At 40.3% G+C, this 13,197-nt stretch overlaps 1 protein-coding gene across 1 annotated transcript; it reads right to left on the bottom strand.

The window, feature by feature from the left end:
* Positions 1-7,963: 7,963 nt before the first annotated feature.
* On the bottom strand, positions 7,964-12,903 carry LOC122015401 (dihydrolipoyl dehydrogenase 1, mitochondrial-like). The gene is made up of 2 exons (XM_042572269.1): positions 12,574-12,903; positions 7,964-9,446 (listed from the first exon to the last, which is right to left on the bottom strand). Exons 1-2 carry the CDS (start codon positions 12,826-12,828, stop codon positions 8,196-8,198), a joined length of 1,506 nt encoding a protein of 501 aa, XP_042428203.1. The 5' UTR covers positions 12,829-12,903; the 3' UTR covers positions 7,964-8,195.
* Positions 12,904-13,197: the final 294 nt, after the last annotated feature.

Here is a 13,197-nt window from a genome sequence, read left to right as displayed (position 1 = left end):
TGAAACTTTTTCAGACACATCATAACAGATGTGCTGAATAAGTTTACTTTGTTTGCTTGTTTGTTGAAACTATGATTTATAGTGAAACAAGTACTCAGGCTATCGGTTCAAAATATCTCCTTGTTATGAGTAGTTCCAAGTTTGTCAAAATAATTTTTTTTCACCAACTTGTCCTAAATTCAAACAGGAAGGTATCAAGCAATGGTATCAATCAACACAACAAGGTTAGAGAATTTCTAGACATAGATCCAACTAAGATTCCTTGGTTGGAATATATGAGTAAGATCTAGGAACCAATCACACATGAATTGTGTAAAGGTCTTCCCCATACTCAATCTATATCTCTTCAACCTAATTATTCAAGGGATGCATGATACATTTTGAATAATTTGGTTGATCCTAGCATCTCACCCCATTTCTAGCAAACAAAAATATTTTGTTAAACCTTATAGTTTGTGTGAGATGTTCCCAAGTAATCTAAATTATTTTCCCAATTTCTCTTGTCATTTCAATGGTCCTTAGTGATCATGATGTGGTCAAAAGGACTTATTGAGCCAAACACATCCCCAACTCCCTCCTTAAGTGACTAAATTCATTTTCCGGGAGGGGTTTGGTGAAAATGTCGGCTAGGTTTGACTTTGACTCAACATATGTGAGTGCAATGTCTCCCCTAGCTACGTGATCTCTAATGAAGTGATGACGCACTTCAATGTATTTGGTCCTTGAGTGATGGACTGGATTTTTCGTTAGGTTTATTGTGCTAATGTTGTCACACAACACTTGCACTCCTTTATACGAGAGTCCATAATCTTCTAGAGTGTGAATCATCCACAACAATTGTGATACACTCTCTCCCATGGCAATGTATTCAGCCTCGGTCGTGGAGAGAGCAACACAATGTTGCTTCCGACTTGACCAACTGACCAATGATGAACCTAAAAATTGGCAACCCCCACTAGTACTTTTCCGATCCAATTTTCATCCAGCATAATCGGAATCGGTATAGCCTATCAAATCAAAAGACTCCGTACAAGGGTACCACAGTCCTACTCTCATTGTGCCTTTGAGATATCTCAGAATTCTCTTAACTGCAGTTAAATGAGATTCCTTGGCACAAACTTGATATCTAGCGCACATACCCACAACAAAAAGTATGTCCGGTCGACTAGCTGTGAGATATAGAAGACTACCGATCATGCTTCTATATTGCGTTAGATCAACTGGTTTCCCACTCTCATCATTGTCAAGGCGAGTGCTTGTCGCCATTGGAGTGGTTATTTCCTTAGAGTCACTCATTTTGAATTTTTTGAGCATCTCTTGAGTGTATTTCGTCTGATGGACATAAATTCCATCTCGAGTTTGTTTGATTTCAAGTCCAAGGAAGAATGTCAATTCTCCTACTAGACTCATCTCAAACTCACTTTCCATGTGAGAAATAAATTCATTCAAATAGCCCTTGTTATTTGATCCACAAATTATGTCATCGACATACACTTGGGCTACAAAAATGTTTTCACCATCTCTACGCAGAAATAGTGTTGGGTCTATTTGGCCTCTCACAAATCCCTTTTCTAGTAAATATGTTGACAACCTTTCGTACCAAGCTCGTGGTGCTTGCTTAAGCCCATAAAGTGCTTTCTTGAGCTTGTACACGTGGTTTGGAGCTTCGGTATTCACAAATCCCGGTGGTTGTTCAACATAGACTTCTTCTTTAATGAAACCATTTAAGAAGGCTGATTTAACGTCCATTTGATAGAGCTTGAAACCTCTATGTGCAGCAAAAGCTAGCATTAAACGAATGGACTCTAATCGGGCCACGGGAGCATAAGTCTCATCATAATCGAGACCTTCGACTTGACTATAGCCCTTGGCTACAAGTCTTACCTTGTTTCTTACAACTTCTCCATTTTGATTTAACTTATTTTTGAAGATCCATTTAGTTCCAATAATGGTGGTCTTCTTAGGTCTAGGAACTAAGTCTCATACTTGGCTCCTTTCAAATTGACCTAACTCATCTTGCATAGCTATGATCCAATCAGGATCGCGCAATGCCTCATCAACTAATTTTGGTTCAATCTCTGAAATCAATGCGACTTCATTAGACTCATTTCTAAAGAATGACCTAGTCCTAACCCCTTGGTGGATGTCTCCCACAATTTGGTCTTGGGGATGACTAGTGGCTATCCTAGATTGTCTTGGTGTTGGTGGTGCCTCATGAATGGTCTCACTAGGCACAGGCAAGGACTCAATATCAGGCAAAGAGTCAGATTGAATTCTTTGTTGCCTTTGCTCATCACCATCAGAGTCAATTTCGACTCTTTCTATGTTTTGATCATTCAAACTTAGCCTTCTAAGTTCAAATTGAATTTCTCCGACATCCCTTGATTGATCATTTGAGTTAGGGATTTCTTCAAAAGCTACATCAGAGGACTCCTCAATCAATTTAGTCCTATTGTTGTAGACCCGATAGGCTTTGCTGGTGAGCGAGTACCCGACCAGTATCCCTTCATCAGCCTTGGGCGAAAATTTTCCAAGATGGTCCTTGGTGTTCAAAATAAACACCTTACAACCAAACACCCTAAGATGTTTAATTGTAGGTGGTTTCCCAAACCAAAGTTCATGGGGAGTCTTTCCTAAAAACCTATGTATCAGGATTCGGTTTTGCACATAGCAAGCTGTATTCACAGCTTCAGCCCACAAGTAACTCGGTAGTGAGTACTCATTGAGCATGCTTCGTGCAGCCTCTTGTAAGACTCGGTTCTTTCTCTCCACAACCCCATTTTGCTGTGGGGTCCTTGGAGTTGAGAACTCATGTCTATACCCTTTTGCTTGACAAAATTCTAAAAACCTATGATTTTGAAATTCACCACCATGATCACTTCTAATGGTTTTAATTGTTGTCGATTTTTCATTTTCAGTTCTTCTACAAAAGGAAATAAAAATATCTATGGTTTGATCCTTAGTTTTCAAAAAGAAAGTCCATGTATATCTAGTAAAATCATCAATAATTACTAAACAATATCTACTACCATTCAATGAAATAACATTGTTACAATCAAATAAATCCATATGTAATAAGTCTAAGGCAGTAGATGTACTCACAGTGCTTTTACCTTTATGAGATGCTTTTGTTTGCTTACCCATTTGACATGCATCACATAGTTTGTTCTTTTGGTACTTGATGCTGGGTAAGTCTCGCACTAATCCTTGGTTGGCCAACTTCCGGATGTTCTTCATGTTTACATGTGCCAACCTTCTATGCCATAGCCAAGACTCTTCTTCTTTCGACATGAAACACTTAATCAAAGCATTAGTAGCACTTTTAAACGATACTTGATAAATATTATCAACCCTTGTGCCTACTAGTACCGTGTCAAGTGTGTCAATGTGTTTAACCAAACATTGACTTGAATGAAATTCAATTGTGTAACCCGTATCACACAATTGACTGACACTTAGGAGATTAAAAGTCATCCCCTTGACTAGAAGGACATTCTTGATATGGAGACATTCGGATATATGAATGTCTCCAACTCCTACAACCTTAAGGCTACCATTATTACCAAAAGACACATTACCTCTACTTTTGTTTTGAATGGTTGTAAACAGTGATTTGTCCCCGGTCATGTGCTTGGAGCATCCACTATCAACAAACCAAGTTGATAGATGCTCCCCCTCGACCAATGCCTACAAGACACGGAAGATAGAGGTTTTAGGTACCCAAATCTTGGGACCTAATGCTTCTACAACAAAAGACCTAGGAACCCATGTCTTGGTCATACCTTTCCTAGTTCCATGAGCCCTAGAAACATGTGATCTACTATTTTGAGTTCTAGACATTAGAGAAATGAAACTCGACTCCTTGGGTTGATACCCTAGCCCGGCCTTGTTGTAGACTGCCCTTTGGGCATTTAGAATCATGTCTAGAGTCTTAGAGCTAGTTGAGAATTTCTCAAGCATTTTCTTGAGTTTCTCAACCTCACCCTTTAACGCCTTGTTCTCATCCTCAAGGACTTCTAGATGTAGGTCATCGACCTCATCTTCCCTAAGGGTCCTTAAGGTTTTTACTTCTTCTTTTAACACTTTATTTTCTGTTTTTGACTTTTTAAGCAATGTAGATAAGTGAGTGATAGTCTTATAACACTTTTCTATATGAGAAGAGGTTACCTCTTCATCATCCGACGATGATGAAGCCGCGGTTGAAGCGTCGCTCGAATCTCCCTCACTTTCGGAGTCCGAAACCTCCCTTGCCATGAGTGCTAATTGTCGTGTGCTCTTTTCCATCTTCTCTTCTTCCTCCGATGAGCTTGATGAGGACTCATCCCAAGTGGCCTTGAGAGTCTTCTTCTTCTTGCCTCTTTCCTCCTTCTTTTTGGTTCGTTCCTCCTTCCTCTTTAACTTCGGACACTCGCTCCGAATGTGTCCTTTCTTGCTACACTCATAACATATAACATTAGATTTATCAAAATTTTGATCATTAGTTTTACCTTTTCCTTTGTATCTTCGGCTTCTTCTCATAATCCTTCTTACGAAGTTCGCCATCTCACTTGATGATGATCCACTTTCATCATCGGATTCGGAGGAAGAGGTGGATGAGGAAATCTCCTTTTCCTTCTTCTTTTCCTTCTTCCTTCTTCCCTCCTTGCTCTTTGGTCCTGCAAATAAAGCAATACCCTTCTCTTTTTGACCTTTGTTAGCAAGCTCATGAAGTTCCATCTCACAGAAAAATTCATCTAATTTAACAATGGAAAGATCCTTGGATACCTTGTAGGCATCTACCATAGATGACCACAAGGCATTCCTAGGAAAAGCTTTTAGAGCATACCTTACGAGATCGCGATTCTCCACTCGTTCGTCCACTGAGTGTAGACCGTTGATGATCTCCTTGAATCTCCCATGAAGCTCACTTACCGTTTCATTGTCCTTCATATTTAGATTTTGGAGTTGATTCAAGAATAGGTCCCTCTTGGCAATCCGAGAATCTCGAGTTCCCTCTTGGAGCTCGATGAGTTTGTTCCATAGGTCTCTTGCACTCGAGAACGGACCTACCTTGACGAGTTGGTCCTTGGCGATTCCACATTGCAAGGTGACCATAGCCTTGGCATCGGCTTGTGCTTTGCGGAGTTGTTCGGTAGACCACCTTGACGAATTGAGTTCCTTACCTTCTTCATCCTTTGGTGGTGTGAAACCTTCCTTGACTGAGAACCACATGGCAATGTCGGTCTTGAGGTAATACTCCATGCGGCCCTTCCAATATTGAAAATCTGCTCCTTCAAAGTAGGGTGGTCGATTTGTGCTAAAGCCTTCCTTCATAGCCATCCTTGTTTGCTCTTTTGGGTGTTAATCCAAATCAAAGAGCCCCTTGCTCTGATACCACTTGTTGGGATCTTAGATGGCTAGAGGGGGGGGGTGAATAGCCCCTTGAAAAACTTAAACAAAACTTCTACACAGATAATTGTTAGCACAGCGGAATTAGACAACTAAAGGAAAGAAAAACACAAACACACTAACACTAGGATTTACGAGGTTCGGGGATAACTTGCCCCTACTCCTCGGCGTGTCCGTAAGGTGGACGACTCCTTGATCTTCGGTAGATCGCACCCCGGATAACTTCCGGCTACAAATCCTCATTCTCGGTGGAGTAACCTCCCCACAACGTCTCAAGAAATATCTAAGTTAAAGCACGAGACTTACAGAAGCTCGGTGGCAAAGGAGAATAAAAATGCTTACAACCACGCGAGGATCAGTAGCAGAACAGAGATCGCAGTTCACCCGAGAGCTCAAGAACTTCGCACAACAGCACAGACTTTTCTTTCAAGCTTTCTTGTTATCGTTCTATTCTCTCCTCTCGCTGTTTTTACTGCTTCTCAAACCTGATCTCTGCTGTCACCGATCTGGTCAAAAACTGCGCAAATCAGCGCTGCAGCCAATCCCTCTTCCTCCTTACCTGGTTCTCTGAACTCACACTAATGATATCATCATCGCGCGTCTTCGAGCTCGAACCAATCCCGTGAGTCAAGCGGATCGCAACGGATCACAAAGATCCGCTGATGCCCGAAATGCACCATCGAAACCAGCAGAAAGACCATTTGTCGCATTCCTCTTATGAACTTAATTTGAAATTAGGCTTGGAATGATACCTGTTAACCTGCAAACTCAAAAGCTAACAGCACAGAGGATTATATCACATAAATGAATGAGGTATATCAAAAGCAGTGAAGGAATCGCTGATACAGCGAACAAATCAGAGTGTGTGGATCGGTCACCAGACCGATCACAGTGCCTTGGACCGATCGAGCCTGATTGGTCTGAGGCCATTCTGATCGGTCGCAGGGACCGATCAGATTGAGTGTGGATCGGTCCACAGACCGATCCACCCCTTTCTCTCTTCTGCAGGCTCTTCTCCTGATCGGTCTCCCTGACCGATCAGATTGCACTCAGTGTGCTACTGAGTGTTTTCTGATCGGTCTGCAGACCGATCAGATTTCACTCAGTGTGCTACTGAGTGTCATCTGATCGGTCATCAGACCGATCCATGGAACTCAGTTTCACTGGATCGGTCTGCCGACCGATCCACTGATTCATGTGTCACTGGATCGGTCTACCGACCGATCAAATGTGCTATGGAATGTCCACTTAGGTCCCTCTCTAACCTAATCCGGAGAACGAGCTACCGTGCCCTCTCCGAGTCCATCAGGTCCAGAGAACGAGCTACCGAGCCCTCTCTGACCTAGTCAGGTCCAGAGAGCGAGCTACCTAGCCCTCTCTGACCTAGTCAGGAGAACGAACTACCGAGCCCTCTCCGACTCCATCAGGTCCAGAAAACGAGCTACCGAGCCCTCTCTGACCTAGTCAGGTCCAGAGAGCGAGCTACCTAGCCCTCTCTGACCTAGTCAGGAGAACGAGCTACCGAGCCCTCTCCGTCCTAGTCAGGTCCAGAGAACGAGCTACCGAGCCCTCTCTGACCTAGTCAGGTCCAGAGAGCGAGCTACCTAGCCCCCTCTGACCTAGTCAGGAGAACGAGCTACCGAGCCCTCTCCGACTTCGCGTGCCAAGTTTCCAACTTGGACTTTTTCCTTCCACCTGATCACCCTTGATCAGTTCAATTAACATCTGATACAAACTTAAATCAGTGTCAACATCAAAACAACAGCCAGGTCAGACTGTATCAACACTAAACTCCTGCACACTTAGACACATGGATCAAAACATAACAAGATCTAACCTAACTTGGTTGATCACACCAAAAATAATCTTGGGGTTTCAACAGGAATGACAAAGGATCGAGTTCGGATCAAATTTCATATCTTTCATCCTTATATTCATCATATATCAAATATCCATCCACATATTTATGTATACCTATTAAGAGATCAAATATCTTCTATGCTAATAAGTTTTTTTTTCTTTTCATCTATCATCATTTAATTGATATCATATTAAAAATATATATAATTAAAAAATAGATTAAGCATATACATAATCAACTGCTAGTATCAATAAAAAATAATTAATGAATTTTAAAAATATTTAATCGAATATTCAGATCATATATATTAAATTCTTCATCGCATTCGAAGAAAAACCCTAGAAAATTGAATTAAGGGAGCTAAATGATTGTCTATAATTCAATGGAAAGCGAGTTAAATGATGGGTTACATCAGGGAAAAATGTGGGAATACAAAATTGACCCGGCGTGTTGATGGACCAGATCTATGGATTCTAAAAATCACAGATACTGCCAAAAAAATACAGCCAAAATGACATGAAACTACAGACAAAATTTAGTAATTACGAAATTGATAGGTTCGGACAGTGGTCACACCCATTTTTGAGGCAAAAGGAAAATAAAACAAATGGAGTGAAAGGAGAATTATATCTACACCTCGGATATTTGTTTTGATTTCCGTATGAAAGAATATGGGATCAAAAATTATGGCTCTAGATTGAAGGCAGTATGGTATGATGAGGGAAAATATCACCCATTGCAAAGCAGGCACCAGCATTGTCCACTGGCTTTTAAATATAAGTTCTCCAAGGGCATGTCCCAATTGCAGTAAACAACAGAAACTATGAAGCATGAACAAATAATCTAAGAGCCTCAAGCAATACAAATTCAAATGTATTTTTCTGCCCAAAGTCGATAAATTATTTCAAAGGCTTGCAAGGATCATAATCTGGCAAGTAGCAGCTGGTTATATGTGAATGGGCTTGTCATAGGTTGCCATTGCAGCTTCCTTCACAGCCTCGCTCATTGTCGGGTGCGCATGGCATGTTCTAGCAATGTCTTCGCTTGAGGCTCCATATTGGAGGGCCAGGACAGCTTCATGGATGAGCTCCCCTGCATTAGGTGACATAATGTGGACGCCGAGAATCTTGTCGGTCTCTTTCTCGGCTAGTATCTTAACTAACCCATCCGCATCGTCGATAGCCTTTGCACGGCTGTTGGCCATGAATGGGAACTTGCCAACTCGGTATGCCACCCCGAGGGACTTCACTTGCTCCTCTGTCTTGCCGACTGAAGCCACCTCAGGATGAGTGTACACCACTCCTGGAACCATGTCATAGTCGACATGACCTTCCTTACCAGCGATGAACTCTACGCATGCAACTCCATCTTCTTCTGCCTTGTGGGCGAGCATAGGACCTGGTATAACATCACCAATGGCATATACTCCGGGCGCATTGGTCTTGAAATGCTTGTCAACTGTGATCCTTCCTGCCTTATCGGTTTGCACACCAATTGTCTCAAGTCCAAGACCTGCTGTGTAAGGGATTCGACCAGCAGACACAAGAACAACATCTGCCTCGAGCGTGCTCTGTTCACCTCCAGCTGCAGGTTCCACTATCAACTTCACCCCATCCCCTGACGTATCAACCCCAACAACCTTCGTCTTCAGCATGAACTTCATTTTCTGCTTCTCAAGCATGCGCTGGAACTGCTTCCTTACCTCACCATCCATCGAAGGTACTATATCAGGTGCAAACTCAACAACAGTGATTTCAGAACCAAGCCGTCCCCAAACTGATCCCATCTCCAAACCAATGTAGCCTGCACCGATCACCACCAATTTCTTTGGGATGGCAGACAAAGATAGAGCCCCAGTGGAAGAAACAATTTTTTTCTCATCAATAGTAATTCCAGGGAGAGATTTGACATCAGAACCAGTGGCAATGATGATGTTTTTGCCTTTGACAACTGTGTTTCCTCCATCAAGGGTGTCAACAGAGACTTCTGAAGGTGAAATGAACTTGCCCGAACCTTTGACATAGTTTACCTTGTTCTTCTTGAAGAGGCCTTCAATACCTCGAGTGAGACCAGAGACGGCTTTATCTTTTTGTGCCAACATGGCAGGTAGGTCAATTTCAAGTTGAGCGAACTTAACACCATGACTTGGGAATGCATGCTTAGCTTCATGATACATATGAGAGGAATGAAGGAGAGCCTGCAAACAAAAAATATATATATTAAGTCCAATGTAAAAGGTAAAAAAATCCTAGATAGTCTTTAACAATATAAGAAAGGAGCAACCTTCGAGTTGGATCCTTGATTCTTAAAACTAAAGACATTAAAATCATCACACTTCTGTTAGTCCAGCTGTTGCAAGAGCTTTGCAACAGTGTGAGAAGTATCTTACAAGTATGAAATCCAAGACTTATCCCACTAGGTGGGGTTGGACAAGTATGAAAATAATCCACATACATATATCTACTTATGTCTAGAATGCTATTACATTTGCATGACAATGTTTTTCTTTAGCATAAATACAAACGGGTAAGTCAAATAAGCTCTATTCTATATAGGAGCTATCCAACTATTAATACATGTCTAAAGCACATAATCTTATTTCAACTAGTAGATTTGTTCATCATATCGAAATAGAATAGTTGCCATTTTGAAATGAAATAGTGTAGGAATAGAATATGAATATGTATTCATAAATTTGGTTCATGGAAGGGAATAAATATTTCATTGTTTGATTTGCAGGAATTGTGCAAGTACCAGACATGGAATAACTTCCACAAGAGCAAATTATCCCTACAATTAAAAACTTGCTTTGAAAGACACCAATCCTAACATGCAAATATGGTTCCTGAATTAATAAAGATAATAGCTAAGTAGGATTACAAAAGAATGACAATTCTTCTAAATCATCAGGATGAAAAAGCTAGTTCCTATGGAAAAGGTGTCGATATGGTCAATGAAAGTTCTTTTATTCAGTAAAAGCAGCCTGAAATGGGTTATTCAGTAATGGACCTGCAGTAATTGGCAAATCTAAGTTGGCCTAGTCAGGTTGCAATCATGCATTCCTCTGCTGCCCTATGGTTTTCAGGGGAGTAAAACATATTTGGAAGTTACAACTCCCCAATTATGTTCGTCTTCTCTACCAGTTTGTAGGAATCAGTTCCATTTTTACCATGGCAGGCATGCTGTGAAGTATGAATGATGACAATGGAGGTCACGTAGAATGTACATGGTAATTGGATCACGAGTTTGAAGCGATTGAAACTTGAACGGAGTGATAAATGGTAAGGTTTCACCACAAATTTTCCAAGTCGCACACAAGTTAAGAGTTTTTCAAAACTATGCTAGCCCAGACTTTGTATTTGCCCATTTTGCACACCTGTCAACATGGATGCCCATTTTACCCCTCTATCAGTCCAAGTAGTCCCAAGCGCACCCAAAACTGGTTCAATAAAACCTAATCATCTGGTTATCCGCTTAAACCCAAATCTTTGCATTAGCACAAGTAAACATTTATATGAAAAGGTACGACAATCCCAAATTCATATTCCAAAACTCTTATTTGGCCTAGGCAGCGCTCTTTGTTTCCAATCACTCTCTTGGTCATCCTCCCTCCCTTCATGTTGAGAAACCTTCCACACTGTATCTCTACATTCTTCATTGTCACTGAGTGAAGGTTCCAAGCAATCCTATAAAATCTGACGAAGGCTATTTTTTGTAGCAAAAAGGGCTTATAGTGGCCAATGGCAAATGTAGGCTTGATTTTTGTCTATAATATGCTGGACATTTTGAGTTCATATCAGCTCACAAACTACTTAGTGGTCGTTTTGAATTCTAATGGTCAAATTTCTTGCTGGTAAGAATCCAGGAAAGCCATTTAAGTGCTTTACAAACTCATCTGATGTTTTTGGGCCATCAAGAAGTTTTTGTGGAGAACTCCTTTATGCTAATTTTGAACTAAAAAGGATTAAGAGCTTCATCGCATATCAGGAAATCAATGTGTGTGTGTGTGTGTGTTTTTTTTTTGACCTAAATGACCTATTGTGCACCATTAACAAGATATATGTTTGGATTAAATATAGGGGCTACAAGGAAAAATGAAGTATAGAAGAGGTGCATCAAGAACAAACAAAAGTTACAAAAACCAAACACAAACATTTCATCATCCTATAATAATCAGAAAAAAAAGGTAAACAGGAGTGATGTGACATTGAGAACCCTCATTAGAGAAGAAAGGAAAAATGAGAAATTTTGGGAGGACATGAGCTTTGATTATGAAAAGCACTATTTGGGAAAAAATTGCATGACAAGGTAGTAAGCAGGATAAATCAGATGGTTGGGGCATCCACACGGACAAGTGCATAAATCGGACAAAATATAACTTTGGACGTGCTTTGGTAAAAAACCAAACTTCAGTGTATTATTCGAGAATGTTGCCAACTTCCAGTCATTTATTCATAAATATTGTGTCTTCATAAAAGAAAAGTACAATATCAAATGCCAAAATAATACAATTCTAACAAACCCATATATATTCAGAAATAGGCTGTAAAAAATGGAGGAAATGAGATGAGGCATTTCTCATCACATATTATTCTGGATTAATTGATAAATTTATCATGAGCTTTTGAAGTTTCAACAAATCTATTCGGAACTTTTGTTTTCAATCTAAACATTACACACCTCAAATTTTTTAAATCAAATCTACCATATTTCTGACTAAACAAAATGAACAAAAGCATTTTTAAGAATTTCACATCACAACAGATATTAATTCAAAACAAAACGAAACAAATTTTGATGTATCTTGAATAGTTTTAAATTCATAAAAAGCTAATAATATAACATGAAAATAATCAAAGAAGAACTAATTAAAAATTTGATCACAGTTTTTTGATTGATTTGTTACAGATTTGAAATTATATGATATGTTTGTTAAAAGTGAAATTTTGTCATAAATTTGTTAAAATCTTAACAAGTTCATGATAGATTTAGTAATTAACCTTGTTTTTTTTTTTCCAACTCCCTAGTCTTAGATCTTGACTTTACAGGTTCATAAAGTTAATCACGAGCAAAGGCATAGAGGGAATGCCGGAACCAATGGAACTCAAAAGACAAAGAAAACAAATCCAATTCGTCTGCTGCTACTATTGACTACACCAGATCTAATCCGCTCACCTAATCCATAGTAAGGCCAAGTTACCGCTATCCAAGTATCAATTCTATGACCCGAAGTAAAAACCCAAAGATTAAACCCAGAATCCAATCAAATGCGATAAATCCAACAGAAAACATAAAAAGAAAACAAAAAAGGGGGAAAATTTTACCTTTGAAGGGATGCAGCCAACGTTGAGGCAGGTGCCTCCGAGGCTTCCCCTCTTCTCGATGCACGTCGTTTTGAGACCCAACTGCGCGGCCTTGATCGCCGCCACGTACCCACCAGGGCCGCCGCCTATCACCACCACGTCGTTCTCGTCCCCCGCTGCGCCCGCGAACCCCCGGCAGAACACGGAGGCTCGCCGCACCGCTTCGGTTCGGAAGAGATCTCTGGCCCTTCGCCTCGCCAAGCTTACCATCGCCATCGCTTCTTCTCCTCTTCCTCTTTTCTCGCACTCCGCAGCAGCGAAAAGAGAGAGCAATTTGGTTGCTATAGGAAGAAGAAGAATATCATAAATAAATAGGAGTTACGGCGGCGGAGAGACGTCAATAGTGGATCGAAATACAGGACAACCGTCCGATTAAGAACTTATGGAAAGAAATTATTTTTTTCTTCAAAAGATCGCCCTATTTTTTTTATTTATAATCAAAAGAAGAGCTCCTACAATCAAATTTTACCTCTAAATCCTTTTTAAATCTACTAAAGTCTATTATTCATAAAAAAAACAAAAAAAAAAAACCCAATGGACATTTTAATAGTTTTTAATTACGACTGTTAAATACATTGATATGAT

Source organism: Zingiber officinale, chromosome 8B (genome assembly GCF_018446385.1).
Source record: "Zingiber officinale cultivar Zhangliang chromosome 8B, Zo_v1.1, whole genome shotgun sequence".
NCBI lineage: Eukaryota > Viridiplantae > Streptophyta > Magnoliopsida > Zingiberales > Zingiberaceae > Zingiber > Zingiber officinale.
The sequence above is the reverse complement of the archived record's forward strand: the minus strand, read 5'-3'. Positions and strand labels throughout refer to the sequence as shown.